Genomic DNA, 22,666 nt, shown 5'->3' on the forward strand with positions numbered 1-22,666 from the left:
AGAGTATCGTGAATCATCGCATCATGCTTTGAGAATACACTGCTAATATAAACTGCCGTTCCAACCACAACAGAAAATAAGCATGTGAAGTGGAGGTAAAGAGTTACTGCGAGTGTCACAGGTGGGTGTGACCACCCAAGTTAGCGAGCCCCAATTACCCGTGAAGAAAACAGCATGGGGTGCTTTTCTTTCTTACACAAAAGAACAATTCCAACTTGATGAATAATCACATTTTGCCGGGCTACTCTGTATATATTTTGTGAGGGGGCGGGGGGGGCATTGTTTTCTTTTTCATTTTTAATGGAACATTACAGTTTTCCATAATGCGTCTTGTTTTTTTCCCCCCTTTCTCTTTCTGTGTTTCTGATCACATATTCTGCTTGACACTGACGTGGGGAGGACGCTCCTTTCCATGCGGGGAAGAGATAATTGACTTCTGCTCCGTGCGTGCCACAATCAAGACAGAAGACCACAGCGCATTATGAAAATGCGCTGTGTACAAAATAACGTCAGCAAGTCAACACACGGCTTTATTTATTTATTTTTGATGTTTTAATGATTTATGCTCTTCTAATGCATTTGCCAGTTACTATATTAAGCGTGGTTGGAATGTTTGAATAACAGACATCTGCTTAAGGTTTGGCTTCAGACCTGGACACACACAATGACCAGATTTAATGTGTGTGATTTTCTTCACAGGGGGAGAATTTATGAAAATAATGGCTTTGGATATTTGTTGGAACAGTCGATACGGGCAACCGAACATTGAGCGGGAACATTCCTGTACCAACATGCGTAGAACAATAAAATGAAGAATGTGGATACACTTTCTTGTGTGTTTCATAATACAACTCATATATCTCATTATTAAATTAAAGACAGATCAGCTTTTTATGTGAGGAAATACATTTGCATCCTTGTCGAAGGAAACATGATTATTTGAAATGCTTCCATTTATTTTGTTTATTTGAATATATATGTCATAAGAAAATATAACTGTCAGAATGAGGCTGTATGCTAGATAACTTATATCAATAACTTACTTTAATTGAGTAAATAAGCAAATCTTTGTACATGACAATTGTGTTTGATCCATCTGAGTAGCTCCTCTAGTGAAATAAAATAAGTAAAAGACTGATGCGCACACAAAATACTAATTATACAAAATGCAATGCTGGGCAACAGCTGTCTCTAAATCTCTTAAATGTGTGATTGTTGTATGTGCAAAAGTTATAATACATTCTAAAAACATCAATTAATATGTAAACCAAAAGGCCTCTATAGTTCGTAATTTGAAACATATGCCAGCGTAAATTAAAGCTGAATAGACGGCAGCAACGTGAATATGTCAACAAAACAATAACCTAAAGTGCCGCAAAGCACAAGTTTCATTTTTGGAAATTCCCCATTCACTTTGTTGCGAACACTTAGGTGAGAATATCGATTCCCCTCTCATGTCTGTTTGTCAAGTTTGGAGCTGCAGTGCCTGAAGGCAATTGGTTTAGCTTGGCTCAATGAAAGATTCAAATATTTATAATGTACGGTTTTATGGGAAGTTGAATTCTGTCACATTTCCTGGAGAAAAACATCGAGGCGTTCTGACTTTCTACAGTCTTTGTTATCATCAGCAACCAGCAGAGAGACGCTGCACTGAAGTACTGCTGTTCATTAGGAAATAGTTACAGCACCCAACTCATTTCTATCGTTTTGGTCCTCGTTCCTCTCAGTTGCGATAACATTGTACTTACCAAGATAATAGCAATGATCTGGGAATTTTGAGATCGCTAAAAAAGGAGAATGGCTAAAGTTATTTGGAAGAGAAAACAAAGGGCGAATAGTTGACCGACTGGTTCAACTTTGACCAAATGTAGCTGTAGCTGTGCACTCATTATAACCTGCATTTTGGGTGTGCTCATTGTCTTTACCAGCAAGGTGGTTTTGATAATCTGGGACTGTCCGACGTCACTGTTTTACCAGATCTCAGCAATTAGTTTGGTGAGGACAATTTAATTCTAACCAACTAAAATGATGTCCAAAACTCCTAACATAATATCCCAGTTGTTATAAAGTGGAATTGCCCTTTAAGGTTGAGTAGAAGAAAACAACATTAACCTTGATGAGAACAAGTGAGTGTAAATTCTCAGACCAAAGTTAGCCTATAGTATTAACTTAAAAACAATTATACTTGAACAACACCTGCCTGGCAGCACATCAGCTTAAATGATAATAATAATAATAATAATATATTGTATGGGCTTTGTTATCTCTGCTGTTATGCATGGTTGAGCAGTTGTAACTAAGCATCACTCCACTGACACAGCGTAACAGATATTTTGAGAAGAACCGATCCGAGTCTCTCTCTAAATTAAAGGCAGACTGCAGGTTCAACTCCAACTATATTTTAGCAATGAACTGCCAAACTGAGTCAAATGGGAGTTTATTTAGTTCTCATGAGTCGCATCTGAAAAGAAAATATCAGTGCAGCACTCGACAACACATCCAGCAACATATCAGCTTCATGTTTAATGAATTGAGGAAGGATCTCTGCAGTTCAATGAGTTTTCTTGCTACTGTCAATCGTTTGAAATTGCAAAAGCATCCAAATAAATGTTACTGCTTGTGGGGAAAAGGACTACAAACAAACTATTCTACAGAAAAATAGAACCAAGGTGTTTGAACGTGAATGTGTCAACACACCGGTAGCAATGAAAACCCTTTTTTTTTTTCTTCTTTCTTTGCTTAAAGAAAAGATGAGGTGTTTTAGGGATTGGGGTCACTTTCTAATAGACACACATTTTCAGTCAGAGTTTCTAAAAAGTATTTTTCTTTACACTTAGTACAAAAAAAGACATCTCTACCCGTTAGTGCTTCGTTTTAAGATACTATAACATAAATAAACAATTTATTTTCAGTGTTCAGAACAGACAGTTCCAGTGTGACTGGAAAACTAACATACTCCACCATATTCCAGTTGGCAGCAGAGGGTTTAACAGAGTTCTCCACTCAGATTTTGGCGCACCCCAACGCACCGTACTTACAAAATGTTCTTCATTTCTACAAACATAAGCCCCAGCCAATTTGGGGGGTCATTCATGTCAAGATTCACTTTAGCTCCCCTTTAGTGAAAATACGATAAAAGTTTTTAATCAAAGACTTGACAAATCTTTCCCAGTCACCCCTCATCAGCTGCTGTCATTTTGATCAACTCCCAGGTTACTGTGTTTCCTCTCCATGCACATGAGTCTCTTTTGAATTTAACAATTACAAATCCCAGAGTGCAAAGCACAGTTCCCAACGAGGGCGTCATTCATTTCCTGCAGTCCCACCGTCACTGCGGGTACATCAGTACGTGAGCACAATCTCTATGTGACAGTAAAGTTCTGGGGTATTACCAACTGATATTTAGCATTTACTTTCAGAAAAGGAAATTAGATAGATTCTGCTGTGCAAAACGATGCCATGAAGAGCTGATAGCGGAAAGTTCCATTCCTTTTATTTCAAAATCTGTCACTGGTCCACGTCACACTTTTATCTTGGGTTGCTCGAGGCTTCTTCATTCAAATAGTCCTTGGAGCCTCACTTTCTGGCACTGAGTTCCTTATTTGCAGGTAAACACCTCCGTCCTCTCGCTGCACGTGTTGCACTTGACGAAGCAGCACCATTGGAACTTACAATTGCACTGCCACACTTTGGTGTACTGGTGTGTATTGTAGCCCCGCCCGCAGCACATAAGGTCGCAGCCGTCTGTATGTGGCGAGGTGCGGTTGCACAGGCGTCCCTGGGTGCCCACGCTCCCCGTGGCTGCGTCCTCCTCGCAGTAGTTGGGCGACCTCTCGATGTAGACAAGGTCCGTCTCCATGGGCTTGCGGTAGCCCTGAGTCTGCTTCACCTTGAGGTGGGTGGGCTGGCGCAGTCGGCTAGCCCGGACTACCTCCACATGCACGGCTTCGTTGTACTTGTCCTTGAGTACGTAGCCAATCTCTCGGAACTTGGGAAGTGTCGTCCAACAGGTCTTGGTGGTGCAGGAGCCCGAGACGCCGTGGCACTTGCACTCCAGCTTCATCCTTTCTTCTAGTACCTGGAGAGTAAAAGAGAAAACAAAGCCGTTGTAGAACTGCAGCAAATACGGTCGTGAAATTAGACTCCCAAAATCAAATGAACAAAAGGACGTGTCTCAAACCATGTTGCACAACCATGTCTCTACAGAAGCCCAGAATGAACGAACCAAGCACTGGCTCTATAGCAAGAGTCTTTCGCTTTTTTTTGTTACCTGAAGGACACTCGTCCTCTTGTGAGACTGCAGTAGCGTGAGCCGCAGAGTGCAAAACCGTGGTACCGCTAGCTGCTGTCTGACTTCCGTTGCTCCTAAATTAGTATTCTTATGTTAATAAGGATGGTTTTTGAGCAAAGCAAACGGCATTACCACTGTTTAGGACTCGGTAGCTGAGCAGAGATCTATTCAGTTGGTTGCAATCTGCTACCATACCACTAGATGCCACTAAATCCTACACACTCTCCCTTTAATGAATACAGTTTTACCAAGAGGCTGGCTAAATGCTAGCTTTGTGTTGTGCAACCATCTAAATGGAAACAAATGTGAAATATGTCAGATCAACTAAATGTTGAGATATTAGATTTTTTTTTTGTCTGTGTAAAAACTGTGCTGACAAAGCAACGTTTCTTACTTGTATTCATGCTTCTAATGAGCGGTGATTGTGCTGGTGGCTTATACTGCATTTATGCCCCAAGTACTTCAATGAAATTGCCAAAATAGCTTGAGTGCCGAGTGACAGATCTCTGTGAAGTAGCCAAATCCAAGCATATCAGAATGTGCAGTCATGATGACATGCAGTTGCATGTTTTGAGGGAGGGGAAATTGCACTTACTGGTAATATTCCATCCTGTAATTGTGTCTACCTTCCTCAAACCACATCAATGACAAAGAAAACTACAGGTGAAAACTACATTAAACAAACTAAATTCATTGTTTACGGCTGGACAAGAGACTTGAGGTTTATTTGACTGCTTAAATAATGTGATAAATAGAAGAAGGCAAAATGTTGCCACATGCATTAAAGTGGATCACAGTTATAGATTCAGATGCTTTTAGTCAAAGAGTCATTTTAAATGCAATAATGTCCATTTTTTGAGGGTATTCCCTTACTCAGTCTTGAACTTAATTTCTCTTTGAGGTTATGTCCAACATATGGTAGACAGGGCAGAATGTCTTCTCCTTGAGGCGTAAGCCTGGGGCATATGGGAAATATTGTGCGCTGTCGTCATAATTTAAGTGTCAATCCTTTGCTCCGTGGGACTGAGGAACTAAAAAAACCTCAAAATAAAAACTGTGCCCTCTTCGTTTTCTGCTGAACCGTTCTAAAAGGCAAAACGCACAGAGGAAAAGAGGGGGTTGAGTTCAAATTGGTCACATTAACACATCTGTAATAATCCTGACATGACTTCTTTAACCAAATTAGGATCCCCCGATTTGCTCGAACGAAGCGCGTCTTTGTTGTATAAGATGTAAGTTTGGTTGGCAGGGCATTTTTCCAGTGCAGCTTTTTTCCTGGCACCTCGCCTTGCCAGAAGCACAAGTCATCATTTCTATCAGACACTTACGAAATGTACACAAGAGTTGTTCAATATCTCTGTCTGTCTTGTCCATGGACTCATGTGGTCACAGTTTCCCAGATTTGAGGACATTTGATTGAAAAAACATGAGCTCCGCCGACTTCATAAAAGCCGGGGTCAGCTGTCAATCTCGCCTCGCATGTTGATTCAGAATGAGGATTTCCAAAAATGTAAGGCACAAAAACCACAAGGAATGCCTGGTAGAAGGAGTCTGACAGATGCATGGAAACATTTACTTAAACTGTGTCCATCAAAGCCTCTGATCTGTTATTAATTAGACCAATATGACCAGATTCCCATCTAAAGATCACTTGTCAAACACATAGCCCAGATGGGAGATGAAAGAGATCTGGTGATTCACTGGGTGTTCTCTTTCAGTCACGGAATCTATTGTAATTACAGTTTTCTGTTTCAACGATGCTTCTTATTAGTGATTAGAAAACACAATCTCAGCTGGATCCCATTGGAGGAACCACTTCCTCCATCCTCCAAACCAGGATCATTTTAATCAGCTAATTTGACTTTGATAGATTGGTCTTGAAGGTCATTTCAAGTGTCTCGTATCCAAGCAAAAATCCACATGGGATTTGATGCACTGTTACACTGAGCTACAGATATGTGTCTCTGTTGGTCGAATCTGTGCATGTAGCTTGGTTTGCCAAAGAACAGTCTGAACTGCGCTCCAAAGCCTGGTGGTAATCCAGTAGAAGCTGTTTGGTAACTGCCAACAGCGTGAAAATAACACTAACCTGTGATCAGCAGCAGTTTCGTGACAGTGAGAAAAAAATGGAAAGCTACCTCAGAAGTACCCATGAACTAAAACAAATACACAGATGAATTACGTGTATGGATTATGAGCAACACTAACGTTTCAGAGGCTCAGACCTTAATAACTACCAATCTAAGAGAGATTTTGGCTTCTTACTGTCTCAGCAAAGAGGAAATCTGACTTTTGCACACCCTCCTAGAATGCGAGTTTCCGAGCCCCAGAGTGAGAACAGCCACAGTGCCAACTCCAACCCTGGCAGTCCAACATGCCAGCACCCTATCAGTCTGCTGTGTTAACACCACCATTGTTGGCCTGCTTTCACACCCTGAATAGACACAGTCAAATGGCAGTGACATGTTTTGGTATTGTGCAGAGAACTGCAATAATATCCTGTTCCTGAATTTAAACTTCATAATTCCATGAAAGGAGCTGAGAAGAGATGATGGCAGTCCTCTATCTGGCAACCCCTGGAAAAGGCCCCATTGTCCCAGGGGACACGATAAAGCCCAAGTTATTAATGAGATCCATTTGTCAACATAACATCATCTTTTCTCTTTCATTTACCTCTCACACTCTTTTTCTCTGTGTTTCTTTCCTCCAAGTTCTGAGATGACTAATAGCAAACAAACATGTCCATGATGGAGTTTGCCAACGGACTCGCTCAGAAATAAAAGACGCCCTCTTGGAATGGAAAGATATGTCAATAATTGGCTCAAGCAACACAAGCTGCTGAAAGGCTGACTAGGTGATCAATCAATCAGCAGCTGGACAGTCAATCACAGTCCTTTGTGTGACTTGTAGCTCTTTATCTGGGACTGTTTGCTTTTCTGCAAAGGAACACATTAACAAACGCATGTATGCATCAAGTTTGTCAAGTATCGGGTCATGCAATGTTTCGCTTAAAGGAAGATAATGCCATGTCACTTAAAGGATAATTCCGCTTCATTACACCCAAAATGTTGGTAATAATCCTTCATTGTCTAGGAAATTCTGCTGCAAGTATGATACGTCAAAATGATGTCTATGATGGATACATTTAATGGACACTTTGGCTTTCATGTGTTTCTTGCCCCATCTGACTTAATTTTAGGAATGTCACCACATTCCTAGATCTCAGTAGTTAACTTAGTGAGTACAATGTCATTATTACTGGTAGGTATGATGGCCAATTTGATCCAAGCTTTAATATATTAGAAATGAACCATTAAATCACACAATTCAAAAGGGTTTTGCTGTTGTTCTCTCTTGATCACCGTGGAAAAAAACACTTGTGGCAAAGCATTTGAGATTATGAAAATCCTCTTTACCTTTCTCCCTGCCTCATTGTTATGCAAGTTCATCAAACGGCGTGGGGTCTTTTTAATCTCCCGGGCATCCACGAAGCGGCGAGAGAACTCGATCCCGTACTTGATGTCAGCCGAGCAGCCTCCCCACTTCCAGCCTTCCTCCTGATTGTAATACCCCTGCTTCTCCCGGTCGCAGCCACACTGGCTCAGGTTGCCCTGGCTGCACGCTGCTGTGATGGCGTGGGCCACCCCTGCTGCTGTGATGGCGTAGGTGAAGGCTGCTTCCCGACTGCCTGAAAGAGGGAAAATGTTGTTGTTTTTTTAGGAAATTGTGGGATGTGATGACATACAAGCCATTTTGTAGATTGTTTTAGATAACTAAACATAACAATGAAGCTGCTGTACTTTATTCTTCTTTACTGTAGCAAAATAGAAAACCAAGTGAGTACGTGTTTAGCACCCACAACCATTGACTCATTTAAATGTGTCATTTCAGACACAGCTCCTACCTTTCTTTTGTTAACCCAATTTACTTTCATGTATCAGCTCAACACGGCTTCCAAAGTTGTTTTCGTGAAAATGTTAGCATGATAATAGCACTGTATATATATGTATGTGCCTATGCTAATGCTAATGCTAGCCATGCTAATGCTGACCACGGTCACCTTCGGCCCAGCAAACTTTCAACACTCCACTCCTGACACATAATGAGTTGCAGCAGAGATTTTAACCTCGATAAACTGCAGAGAAAGTTCAAGTCTGCTCCGTTGCCTTGATAGGCTACAGATATTTCCTTCCCCCTCCTGAACAGCTTTCCTTCTGCACCTTGGAAGAAATGTGGTCACATTTCCGACCGCAAAGTCCTTGGGGCCGGCCTGCAAGAGTGCAGTGTTGGGATTCCAGTGTGGGGAGAGCTGGTCTAGGTGCTGTCCAAAGTGCTGAATTCCTCTACAGGAGCACCTTGTTCTGCTGCCCACACTGCAAACAGCTGGGGTCTGCAGGTCTGGCTGTCTCACTCACACTGCTCACTGACAAGAATGGGAGCAAGAGCCTGACGGTACAGAGACTGCACAAGATACGATGAGCATCTAAATATGTTTTACGTAAGCTGTGTGTTATACTTAAGTACTGCTGTGTGAACATCATATAAATGTAATGTTATTTCTGTGCTTTCATCTAATAATTTGATGATGATCAAAGTGCAAAATGCGATGTTATTAAGCTAAAAAACACACCGTTTCTACTATTATTAATAAATGACAAAGGTGCACTTAGAAGAGGGTAGATCTCTGCCAGGTGTGTCTGCAACAACCACTGCTGCATTGTGTGATTAATGAATACAACCCACAATTGGCAAACCCCCCATCTAGACACTAATGGGCTGGAAGGCATTGTAAATCACACTTCGTTCAAACTCAAAAACAAGTGGCGATGTATGCAGGCAATTGGCTCAAAGTCCTTGCATAAGGCACGTCGTACAATCTTGCCAAAAACAAAAACAAACTTATCAAGCTGTCGGTCAGGTTAGCAGCGGCTGTGTGGCAGTGATGTATCAGCAGTGTGTGTACTTGTAGTTCCATTAGCTGTTAGCTGTTTGCCATGAACACCGTCCAAAACAACGGTTTCAACTGTTTTCATATTCTGGTTTGTTGCAACAACCACATACATTTAGAATAATATAAACCTGCAAATCCTCAAATAAGAGAGGGTCAAATTTGAAAATGTTTGACATTTATTCTTGATAAATTACCTAAAAGATGTTTAGTTATCAAAATTGTTGTTGATACATTTTCTGTTGATCTGCTAATTGTTTGAGCGCTGACATATTTATCATGCAATCACGTTATCGAATAATAGTTCTATTATGGAATTGAGATGAAAAGGAAGGACTACGGTACACATTTAGCCAAAGGTCGATGACAAAAACTATGCCATACCATTCCTTTTTCTGTCTAAATATCTCTGAGTCCTTTACTACTCACCTAATGGCTACAGGGGGGCTGGCTTAAAAGGTGGTCTGAAACAGACTGTGGGCTATTAAAACCCTGGTCTCCCTTCAACTGGCAGTAATCTGGAAGCGGCTGAGCAGCAGAAACAAGGCTAACCGCAGAGCAGAGAGCAATGTTTTATAAGACTTTTGTCTTATGTTGTGTAATGTACTCAGTTGCAATTATTTGAATCTCTCTAGGTAAAATGTTGTATTTTCTGCACTTCAGAGAGCGAGAAAGCTACTTGATGATTTATCATTTCCTCAAAGGCTTTCAGAGAAATAACAAAAAAGCGTGATCAGTTTGGCAACAAACGTCACTGTATCATGTTGTACAGATCTAAACGGCAACTCCAGGGTTCTGGACATTGTGACGTAATGTAATTATCAGAGATTCATCAGAAACTGATATATTTTTTAAGTAACGTCTAGTAAAAAGAGCTGTATTCATTCTTGACAAATTCTGATGAATATCAATATGAATATCAATATGAACCCGTTAAATTGAAGTGCACTGTATTGGACAATTTGGCTGTAACATGCTCAAACATGTCAAATGTGACAGATGTGCAATGTGTGTTTAAAGAAATATACAAAAGAGTGCAAAAGAGAGCTGCAACAGTTTTAAATCTGTTGAAACATCAAATGAAGACATAAACCTTGTAAACATTCAGTGCCTACAATAAATAAACGATCAGATACTGCAGACGGACCCACAGTCCACCAAAATCAGAAATAATGTTCTAAAATGAGCACATGTTGGAAATGTTTACATCTGCAGCAGCAAAGTACAACAATAAAGTGGAAATTATAAGGAAATGAAAGACAAAAATGTCTCAGTATGGCCTGTGTAATTTTCCCTGACCAAACAATCTTTTAACAATTTTAAAAGTTACTAGATGTAAAATCTTTGCTTATTTTACTCAATTTAACGGGCCCAGACAGTGTGGTCAGATAGAACCAAAGCTGCTAGCATTAGCTGGAGTCCAGCCTTGGCATGACAGCTTTACATAAAGCAGCACAGTAAAACATACTGATTTGCCTATTGCCTGATTTTAAAGAGCTTCTTTGTGTTACGTACTTTTAAATAAACTGCTTCTTTGCAGTCATTTGCAGCTGTTTTTCATTTCATTTCCTCTTTTTTCTTCAGAGGGATTTTTTGCACCTCTTATTCTAGTCTCAGGGGCATTTACTGAACTCTCACAGACGTTTTACCCCCAAAAGCCACTGTTAATTTCCTATCTTGGCACTGGTGCTGCAGCGCTAGTACCACGGCCACAGGTTTGCCCGATGGGGACTGACTCACAACCACTTGCTCCTTTGGTTAGCAGCAGAGCTGTGCCCCACCAGCTTGTGGTAACTGCTGCCCCCACCTCACATACATGCACGGATGGTGGCGCGCAACCATAATGTGCGTTGTATCCACACGCATGCACATGCACGCAGATACTGAGTGACCGGCCATATAATAAAAATACACAACACACTCGCACTACCTTCCACCCTCACACACATGCACTGTTAAAAAATCGCACTTGCACATAAACGCACAAACAGAGCGTCACTGTAATGTTTAAAACAGGATAAAGGCAGTTTCCAGAGAAAGGGTGGTTCCCTGAGCCATAGATGCATGCCCATTTCTGGGCCCATTGAGTTGTGCTGCTCATGGGGAAAATGATGATGATGGGGCTTGTGCTGGTTGACACCCCCTGGTGGGTCTGGCACTGCCAAGGCTCTGCCTGGCCATAATGAAAGTCAATTACACAAGCCAAGGGACTGTGGCTATCAAGACCCTCTTTTTTTCTTTGTGCAATGAACCAAAGAAGAAAATCGGAAATCAGATTTTTTAAATATGTTGTCCGTTGGGTATAAATATCGATTAGTATGGATCCTTCAATCTCCCTTTTACCTCTTCAATCATATTATGTGTGACGATTCTATAAATCACAAACATGAAAAATTACAATCAAAGTTAATCATTCCATATCAAATGCTTGAACTGTTTTCAAACTTATCTTCAGGTTAGAATATAAGTAGAAACACATGATGAATAGAGAATGCATTTTGGTGCCCCAAGGAGATAGAAATCAAAAACCCAAAGATTCTAAATACACCGAACAAAACGAATATATCAATATGAACCACTACCAGGAAACTCTGTATTTCAACAACAATGCTCTTGTGTTGGATGCTGTGTGTGCAACATAACTTGACTCCTGTGCCCTCAGGAAAGGAAGGCCCTGGTTTGCTGAACAGCCATGTGGTTGATGAAAAGCGGCGGAGAAAAAGCACCCATAACAGCAGCTGAAAGCCCTACAGAGGCTGGCCCCAGAGTCCTGACAGGCCTCCAGGAGGAACCACCCTGGGATAGCCTCGCTAGCTGCCAGTGGAAAATTGGAGTGACCAGAAAAACCTCAATGAACTTGGAAACATCCAGGAGAGAAGAATGGAGGAATATTAAACCAGATGTCTAATGGAGTTTAGTGGCAAGTGTCTGCTACACTATCCAAGAAAGTAGGGAGGAAGAAGATGAGTCTTGCTTCACTCAGAACAGGTATAAGCATTCATAAATAAGCACAAAGTAGCCTGTTATTTGCCTGTGTCTGGAACTAAAACCAGAGCTGTAGTGAAAGTTACTAACTCAGAGTGCCTTGGCCTGACCACACCACTTTTGACAGCGGCCCCTGCTGCAGTGCCCGTGTCTTTTGACCGCCGCTAAAACGGCAATCTGTGTTTAGAGCCGGAGGCAGGCACACCGCTAGACAAATTTCACATGACACAGCACAGGAGATTTACAAGCGACGACACTATACAGGCAGTGCTGCTGGTGTAGTATAGGCTAGCTGATGTAGTAACACTGCCGCCGACCGCAACGGGCCTCGCTTTCTTCACCGCTCACAGGCCATGGTCAGGCTATGTCGCTGACAAGAGAGGAAAGGGAAAAGATATACTGAATGGACTCTGTCCCAGAAAACAACCCAAAGACAGTTTTGTTTTGTCTTGGGGTGGCACACCAAAACCAAGGGTCATGACTTCATTTCAGAAATTCCATTATGCTGTTGTGGTATATTTGAAAACGATGTCAATATGAGAGTTAGGGAAATCACACAATATACTTTGGTTTCTTATTTTAATGTTTTACTTCCTATCTAAAGTGCATAGACTAATACCAGTACAGTCAACATTATCAGTTCCACAACAACATTGTGTTTTAATGTGTCATGTTATGTATCTGTATACACGTGTGTGAGGCCATCCGTTGTTCTTCAAAGAGGCTAGTTGTCCTTTTCCTAAAAAAGGCAAATATAAAGCTTTATTCACTTTACTGGGAACAAGCCTACTCAAGTTTAAAATCATCTTATGCATATGCGAGTTGCGACGGGGGGCCATCAATTGTATCAGGGTGGCCGTGCCCCCCCCCCCCCCCTCCCCCAGCCACTCCTTGGCAGCGACACTGGTGTCTATCTAGATAAAGGGTTGAAATCTAAACTCAACTACTCCGTTTTCTAGGCAACAAATGGGCAGCAAACAGACCATTACATTTTTCTGAACACAGTTTGTCAGCTGTACGATAATGTTTATTTAATGGCATTGAGAAATCTGATGACAACCAAATTCAAATTCCTTGTTTGTGTTAGCCACAAAACTTGTTTCTTACGGTTGCACAATCTCATAAGAAGGTCTGCGGCCGATGTGAGCTGCAGTGAAGCATGCTGTAAGAACGCCGCAGCACGAATAGGCTACAACATTTTTATTGCAAAGGTGAGGAGGACCGGATGTATTACAATAAGAGGACAGAATAAGAAATTTAGCAGTTGAAAAAGGGCTGGAGAGAAGTAGTTTAGGCTGGAATACTGGTGGGGGTCTTGTCAAGCAACAGGAAAACACACACACACGCACACACACACACAACACTCACAGACCGGCAGAGCCCAGCAGTGCAGTTGAATGGCCTCTCCACACAAGCCAAGCCTGTTGGTGGAGCAGTGAAGGGAAAAGCTTTTTAAAGGCCCCCTCATCCCGGACATGCACTCACACCCCGGGGACAGAGGAGGACTGGATTGCATAAGAAACTACATCTCAACAACACAACGATACACAGGAGTTTTGGAACTTCATATCCATTAAATCCATTAAGCACAAGGACATCCTGTCACGGACAAATGACACTAAAGTGAACAAAGGGGAAAGTGTCACCTGCTGGTGGCCAGGGGTCTCTACACTCGTGGTGATGTTGACTGACAGCATATTACAAACAGGACAGGACTCATCCAGAGGAGCCGGCACTTCTCCTCAATTGCCAACTATATTTTTAAGGTGGACAGGGAGATAACTAAAGTAAATTATGGAGCTGCGTGTAGGTTCACTGACTTTAAACTAAATCCTGTTAAAGGTTTTTCTACTTATTCCCCGCTGCTTTCTTTGCCTTGCTGCACTTCCACTCTCCAAATAAAGTGATAATCCTAAAGCCAAGAAAGTCCCTACTCTTCTTCAAAAACTAAAATGCAAAAACTAAACGTCTACAGGGTGATCAATTCCAAACTTAAACAAAAGAGTGAATCAAATAGAAATCTGAGATACTTCTTGGCATTGTGTTAGCACTAATTGTATGCAATAGTTCATGCACACACTATGAACAAAAGGAAATTTTCCACACAGTACATATATAATAATGTTATGACACCCAAAACACTGAAAACAAGCTCTAACCAATGCCTTGCCGGCGCTGGAACTGTGTCTCCAGGGCCCCATGGAAGGGGAAGAAAGTTGGAGGAAAACCCCTTTGCTTTGTATACCAATCACTGAACTGACTAATGCGCTCTCTACTACTGTTTTCCGTTCCGCTTTATGTACCGTTGCTATGAACATATGCTCCCAGCAAATTATAGACAAAGCTGTGGTCCGTGAGGTTTGCAGCTTGAGGAATTAGCACAGCCGTGTTCCTGTACAATAAAATAATATTGTTTTACCAGAACTAGGCTCCACAGTCTCAGTGGACTCACATCATGGAGCTGGGGAAGTGACACGCTTTGGCACAGCCGATTACTGTAGGGTCCCGAGTTTGATTCATATAATAAGGAGGGCTTTGAGCAGTAAAGCTAAAACAATTATGAGGGTATTTAACGTCGCCGGTATTAAACGCCGAGAATCTAAGTAAGCTGCCTCCCAGGCATAGAAAATTGGGCTGGCAGAAAACATCTGAAAAGCATCCTTTTTTCTTCCCTGATCTCCCTGAGGTGGAGATAAAGCTTTTTCACTGAATACCGAGACTTGCTAAAACAGGCACAAATCCTTCTTCCTACCCTTTCATCCTAATAATGAGATAATCAGGACCTCACCTGCTCAGATCTGGAAATGTAGGCCTGCATGTGCTGCACACGGTAATCATCAAGTTCATTTGAGGACAGAGTTGAGGATTTTCCTCAATTTCAATCCCTTTGGACTTTGTTTCATCTTCAATGGAAACATATTTACTGAGATATAAATCAATCCCACATCATATTATCGAGGATATCATTATCATCATCACTATAATCAGCGAGTCAAATATGCCACTGATGACATGTTTTGTTTCTCATTACAAAAGAAACTTTCAGATCTAACGTTTCCATATTCGTTGATAGTCATCAAACCCTCAAATAAAGCTCCAGGTCTCTTAACATCCTCTCCCTCCCACCAGTGTCTCTCTGCCTCGAACCCGCCAACTCTCTCTCTCTCTCTCTCTCTCTCTGAGCTCTCACCTAAGTGGGCCAGTAGCGGTGTGATTGTTGGCACATGTAAATGTCCAGTGGCAGCCCTGCGTGTAGAGAATACAGTGATCGGCCTGGGATTGTGTGGAACAAAGCGCACTGTGAGATTACAGTTGATCCTCTCGCATCCTGTTTCCTCCTGCGTCTAGCGGCACTGGCAGACACAGACAGACGCAGATCCCAACCGATAACGCAGCGATGCAGGGAGGGGCGACACACACACACACACACACACACACAGGGGCCCGAGGGCCAGGGCCCGGGACGACCCCGGGCCACGTCAGCAGACGGACGGTGGGTGGGCAGGAGAGAGAGAGAGAGAGAGAGAGAGAGAGAGAGAGAGAGAGAGAGAGAGAGAGAGAGAGAGGGGTGAGGGAAAGGAGAGGGACCCCAGCTCCCGACACACCCACACAGTCTGAGACAGAGGCAGAGCTGATGAATGAACAAGGGGCCTGGCGATGATAGCGCTGTTTGGTTGCGTAGGACGAGAGGCCCCACCCTAGATACAGACACATGTTGTGGGCAGGGGATGTGAGGCGAAAAATTGGGAGAAAAAGAGTAAGAGATGACCTTTACCAAGCCCTGATGACCACAGCCCACACACTGCAGAACAGCAACACATCAGACTACCCCTATCTGATAAAAGTTAGGGGAAAACATCCTACACATCGGGACGGACACACACACCACACACATTTATACGAATGCTCTGTTTTTTCTGGACTCACACAGAGGAGGGCAGAGAGGATTACAGCTACCCACATGATGACGGGCTGAAAAATAGGCCTTTTATCCACCACCGTTCCACCATAACACAATGCACGCATCATTTCCACGCTGGTATCCGCATAGCACCAAGTACTTGGCTGCCTGCGAGTGAATCCGCAGTTTTGCTGTTAGCTCGGCACTACAATGCATCAGAGATATTTGCAATATAGCATCCTTTTACGATAGTGACAACATCTTTACTTGGAATGAGCTGAAAGATTACATATCTGAGTCGATAACCACAATGCGCCTGAAGGGGTGTACAACCAACAAGAAACTAATCCCACGAAGGGAAAAACCTCGGCGGCAGTGAGATGATTGATGGTACTTTAGGAGGGTTCACCAGTGTCAAAGTACCCAATTGTGTGCTCTTGAAAAACCCCTAGGTTTGAAGGATGAGTTTTCAACTGTCTTTATTACACTAGTCCTGGGTATAACACTTATAGCCAACTCACTAAGCTCATATGTCAAACAGGGAAACGTCGTCGTTCTTTCAAGGAAGAATTTAACTGTGAAGCCTCTCTCTTCTCTCTCGCTCTCTCTTTTTATATATAAGAGAGAGAGAGAGAGAGAGAGAGAGAGAGAGAGAGAGAGAGAGAGAGAAGAGAAGAGAGAGGCTTCACAGTTAAATTCTCTCTCTCTCTTTTATATATATATATATATCTTTATATATATATATATATATAAAAAGAGAGAGAGAGAGAGGCTTCCTTGAAAAAGCAAAAAAAAAAAAAATATATGTATATATATATATATATGAGAAGCAAAGAAATTGGGTTAATAGATTAATTCCCTCTAAATGTTGAATAAGCATGGGGTTGACCGTGCAGCTGGCTACAGTTACACTGTACGACTGCTCTAAAAGAAACAATGTTTATCATGTAGTTGACATTTAACTAAAATGTCCGTTTTTAAGACGGCATCGCATGAGTTTGTTGAAAAAAGTTCAGCTGGTCGAAATTAATATTTCAACTTGCATTTCCTTTTCCTTTGTCAAAATGAGGAAACAAAGCACGAGGGGAACCACATGGCCATTTGAATAGATTTCCTCGTCCGTTCATTATTAGCCTTAGGTTGGACTATGATGTTGTACTTGCATTCTTCTGGGATATGATTTCACCACAAATGACCATCAACTGATTCCGAGAAGGGGAAGGAGCTCCGCCAATGCGTTCATAATCTGCAAGTATTTTGTTGTCTTCAAACCAGGAGCTGGTAGTTCAGCGTACGAGAGGAGAAACGCTGGGGGGAAAGCAAACAAATGGCTAATTTAAGTCTTCAACAACAAACACAATGTGAGGATCGTAATACGACTGCCACTGTACTTTTTTACTATATGTTTTAAATGATATGCACTCCTATGAAAGCTGCTGTGAGACCATTGTCTCCTGTTATAACATTGGTCGAAGAGGTCTGAAATGCCAAAGAGCTGTCTTCAGAACTGTGACAATTAGGTCGACACAACGATTATTTTTTTAAATTCAAGAGTGTGGGGTGAAGTTCAGAATAGCTTAGGACACAAAACACCAAATCCAGTGCATCTGTTGTCTTTGACACATTGCTTCCGAGCGTGAAAACACAAAAACATTTAATCAACTTCAGCGTTTTTAAAAACGGGACGCAATGCAAAACTCTAAACCAAAATCCCCAAACTTCTATCAACCACGTCCTCTTTGCACTTATCCTCCTCCACTGTTTAAATTGGGGATACAAACAAGAATCGACCTCAGCCATGAGTTAAGTCTGCCTGCAGTGACCTTTCCCCTCCTCTGAGAGGGAGCTCTGCTCGAAGGGAGTCCTGCAACTCCAGCTCCCGATCAAGTACGTGCCTGTCCGGGAGTTCTTTCCACACAAGTGGTTTTCAATGAACCTGCTGACTTAAACATCCTTTATCTTACTAGACACTGGTTTGGCCACTGCAGCCCTGAAGTCCTGGCAGGTGGATCGCCCACTGCCTTCACTACACTCGTCCAAGGGGAGATGGATGGAGGAGGGAGGGACTGACTGGCTGGGAGATGATACCCTGAAGGAGGAGGGGGGAATGCAGACACTCTATTCTCCTCCCTTAAAGCCTAAGCCTCCACATTTGATCATACTTTAATTTGTTTTGGTAACTACTCAGATGGACATTTCATATCCAGTTTCCCTGTTCTCATCCTGAGAGTTTCTAGTAATGATGCACAGCTTGGGGCAACAAGTCAGTGAGGTAAATGAGAGAGAGAGAGAGAGTGAACTGAAGAGAAAGCGAAAGGGAAGAGAGGCATGATGTAGGTCACAGAGCAAAAAGACTTTTCCTTGCATCTTTTCTGAAAAGCCTTTTTTGTTTCAAAGTAGCATTTATACAACAATGTCTTGCCTTCAATTCTACCTCGTTGATTTGGTGTTCTTCAAACAACAGTTCAATTTAGGTTTTTTTTGGTGCTGCTGAAAAATAGAAATAATAACGCTGCAGTATATCCCCCGCAACAAAAAGGCTCACCTGCTCAAGTGCTGCATCTATTCTTGTGCAATGGGCCTGAGGCAGGATGATTGAACTTTTGTTATATTTCACTGCCGGGACAACAAGAAACCTCTTTCAGCATGAAAAGCGTGAATCAGGACGGTGACAAACTGGCTGGAAAGTCAAACAGAGAGTAACCAGAGCAGGCCTTTTCATGACAAGAGGGCCAGAGTTGGCCTTTGATGCTGAGTGTAGCCGTTGAAAGGTGTCCATTTTCAAGCACTAATCGCCAACATCAAGTGCATTGCAATTTGAACAGAGCTGTAAGATGTTCATAAGCAGGTTTTTTAAGTGAAGGGCATCTCTATTACTGGTGGTTTACCGGAGGAATGTCTGATGGTAGATGCTTTTTTTTAAAGTCAAGTCAAAACATAACATTAAAGAAGGAAAAAGTAAGAATATACAGTAATAGTGGATTTGATTTCCACAACCTGAGTTGTGCAAAAGAATAAATTTAAAAGGAAAATAAAGCAACCAACAGAGTAATACTGTTCATGTGTAAAAGTTGAGGTATGGGGCAAAGATCACTGGCTGGATCTAAGACACGTCAACTTATTATGTGAGATGTGTAACAGAAACCACATGGGGCTTTCGATGCACTTCACGCGTGGGTGAACACACTTAAATACGAATAATAAAACGGCATCAACAAATCACAGCCCTGGGATCAGTCTCTGACAGAAATATTTAAAATAGAATGATTCATCCAGAAAGCAGGCCAAGGATTATGATTGGAGGATTGACCACGTTTGCCATTCTTGTCCCGGAGCCCCTTCCTTTCCTCCTGACTCGCTGACGGATTTGTCTCTAATTTCATTATTACTTCTTGATAGACTGCAGCAGGCCACTCAATAACACCCATTTCTGTTAGCACAGCATAATTCACTCCACATTTTTCTACAGACTGAAAGTACCAGCTCATGCCAACACCATAGCGGGGCACATGGAGAGGATCGCTAAATCTGCCTCTGCAGACGAGACAGAGACGCACTTAAATTGCCAGTTTCAAGTCTCGCTGCGAGTTTATGGTGTTGTTCTCCAATTTGTCGATTAGAGAATAATGAGGGAGCCAGCGTTCTTTGCAAAACAGAGGAACCGCCAAGGGATAGATCTGCAACAAGAATGGGGATGCTTTCATTTTTCCATCAATCCATCTACCCCTCGAGTCTTGTGTTCAGGCAACGGAGAAGGTGCCAGCAGAAGCCATCTACTGAGCTGAATACACTTTTTCTGTTTACAGTAGAAGAGTGAAATACAGATCAAATGTCCATTCTTTGAAACTGAATCACCTCTGCTGAATGAAGATATCTCAGGCTCTGTAATGCTCAATAACCCAACTATTAATGTGTGCTGTCTTGGAAAGCGAATGTAATACCATGGAGAAGCTCCAGAACAGAAAGACCGCCTCCAAGAGCCGGCAGCACAGAGAGAATGCATTAGACTTGCGGTCGGCTGATCTTCAGTTCTTGAAGAAATGCCGACATCTCCTCCCTCCAGTCCAAAACTAAGACTGGATCACAGAGCGGGGGGAAAGGTTTAGTGTTCATAATTTGGGGGATTTGAATGAAAAACTTAAATGGGAGCGGAACGGGAATATCTTTTCCCCTGCACTTGATTATGATGATGTGGGAATTTGCAGATTCGGAGAAGGGATTGGAACATTTTGCCGAAGGGGTGTATTCCATGATTTCATATGCCATGCTAGAGAATTCCATAATACAGACAGACGTGATCAGAAAACATGGTTACATCTTCACTCGTGAGCAACAAACACTGGAAACTATCACAACTAGGAATGTCGTGCGCCAGCTGATGGCAGTTTGACAGTGAGGTGTTGAGAGAAAACCCTAAATCGCCCACTTTTGGCAGTGGGGTTTTGCAGTAGCTGTGGCTTGTGTGGTCTCCCACGATGACCTAGTGGGACACTGCTAAACTGAACGAGCACTGTCAGATCCCGACCAACAGCCTTCCCACCGACATCAGTGGAGAGCTTCGTCCCAGGATGCAATAGCCAACCAAGGCGCCTGTATCCAGCCGTCTATCTTATCACTCGGTTAAAGATTAGGGAGAACAGCCACAGGGTTCAACTTTTACAATTACGTATCTCCATGCCAACAAAAATAACTCAGTTTGAATATGTTTACTGAGAGGAAAAGGCTTAAACATCAACTAATGGTGGTAATACTGTGAATGGCTGAGGTGAATACAGCCATCATTTAAAGAACTTCAGATCTGTATATCACTGCAGTGTGATATATATCACAACTAGGGTCACAATATTCAATCATTTTTTCTACTTCTATTTAACACAGGATTTAGGCTCCAGGGGGCAAAACTCAATAACTTCACCCCTGCTAAGACACTAACACAAAAAACATGCAGTTAAAATGAGCGCATTCAAGGACACTGCCACTCTCCAGATAACCAGACAATACTCTGTGCTGTTTAAAACAAGCCTGATTTACTATAGATCGTTGCAGAAAGTCAAGTGGAACAGCCGGCACACTTCACCTATCATTTATGTGTGTGTGACAAAGGAAAGGGAGCCAAATTCAACAAGACTTGTTGAATTACATGTTTTCTGATCTCGGCAGCCCAGTAAAATTGACTAGGTTGTTTTTGTTTTAAAAGATATGATATGGTTACACTATTGTGATTTGTTTAGTGACTCCTCATGTTATAAATGATGAGCCCCTCCACATCAATCAAATATAAATCCATAGTAATGAGGACCTTTGTGCCAATGCAAAAAAATACTCACAGTAGCTTCGGCAATGAAGACTTTTGTGTGTGGTATCCTGTGGTAGCCCAAATATGCTGGCTTGTCTTAAAGCGTATGGCAGTTGTAATCAATCATCGGATAATTTACTGCAGATCATCAACTACTTAAAATGCTCAATGTCAAGCAACAAACTAACTCAGGTAACATTAAAATACCTGTGCCAGCTGAAAATAAGCTCAGACGTGATTTGCCATATTTCATGTCTCCAGAATGACGCAATGGCCAGTGGTGAGAGGATTTCTCAACTCACTGCAAGTCGATTCAATACAGCTTAGTTTTCTGCGCATGCTAATGTTCCAGTCAGTGAGTGAATTTATTGTTCATCTCTGAATTTTTTGTCTTGCTTTTCACCACAGTTTATCAAAAACACATTTATTAAACAATACTTTTTGTGTGTGAATGGGCGTGTGTTGTTTTGATAAGTCTTTTGCCAGTGCATTCATTGACAGAAATATCATTCAAATGCAAAACATGCACTTGAACTCAATTTGTTTTTTTCCAGTTATTGATGCTTTTAGCACTTGAAGCTCTATTGTGTGACCTTCAAAAACCATGAACCCACATCACGATCACAAAACTATAGAGCACAAGCCTCTGTTTAGACGGGTTTACCGACCCGACGGACAAAGAGCTGCTGTGTGCGCCTCAGTACAGCTATGGGTTTCACATAATATGCCAACACTGTCAAAAGGCACAAACCATGCAACGTTTTCTCCCTTTTGCCCCCGTTGTATAGAGGAGTAAATCTATTCACTTGAAGGAGAGAGGAAGAACCAGGCGCGTCTGAATCTCTGTGACAGTTTTTACAAACTAACAAGAACAAAGTTACAGCACTGTGAGTGAGACCACAGGGTGCCAATGACGCACACATGGAGCCACGATCTCTCTCGCTCGAATCTCGGCAGATTTGTCATGATTGTCATACAGAAGGAAAATAAGTCTTTTGTTCGCTGGTTATTTTCTTTATTCAACAAAAACCCTAATCAATAATGTCTCTGTAAATGTGTCATGGGAACCCATGAGCACAATCAAGTCCCACACTGGTCTAAAAGATGACGTCGTCGTTGGAATACATTTTTTTTTGAGAAGGCCACAAAGTCCCATCATTATTGGACAATCATGGAAGGCCCAGTAGTCATCACTCTCTGACCAGAACTGGACACCAAAAGTCATGTGCTCAGCGCGGGCGCATG

At 42.1% G+C, this 22,666-nt stretch overlaps 1 protein-coding gene across 1 annotated transcript in view; it reads right to left on the minus strand.

Annotated features, from left to right (window-relative positions):
• Nucleotides 1–2,704: 2,704 nt before the first annotated feature.
• The window catches only part of wnt7bb (wingless-type MMTV integration site family, member 7Bb), a gene marked incomplete at its 5' end in the record, with an annotated part of 29,081 nt that continues 9,119 nt past the window's right edge, over nt 2,705–22,666 (minus strand). The window contains 2 exons of the mRNA XM_079163477.1: nt 2,705–4,078; nt 7,708–7,979. Of these exons, the coding sequence (XP_079019603.1) occupies nt 3,599–4,078; nt 7,708–7,979 (752 nt within the window). The 3' untranslated portion in view covers nt 2,705–3,598. The remainder of the gene's footprint in view (nt 4,079–7,707; nt 7,980–22,666) is intronic.

This window comes from Pholis gunnellus (assembly GCF_910591455.1).
Source record: "Pholis gunnellus genome assembly, chromosome: 7".
NCBI classification, from domain to species: domain Eukaryota; kingdom Metazoa; phylum Chordata; class Actinopteri; order Perciformes; family Pholidae; genus Pholis; species Pholis gunnellus.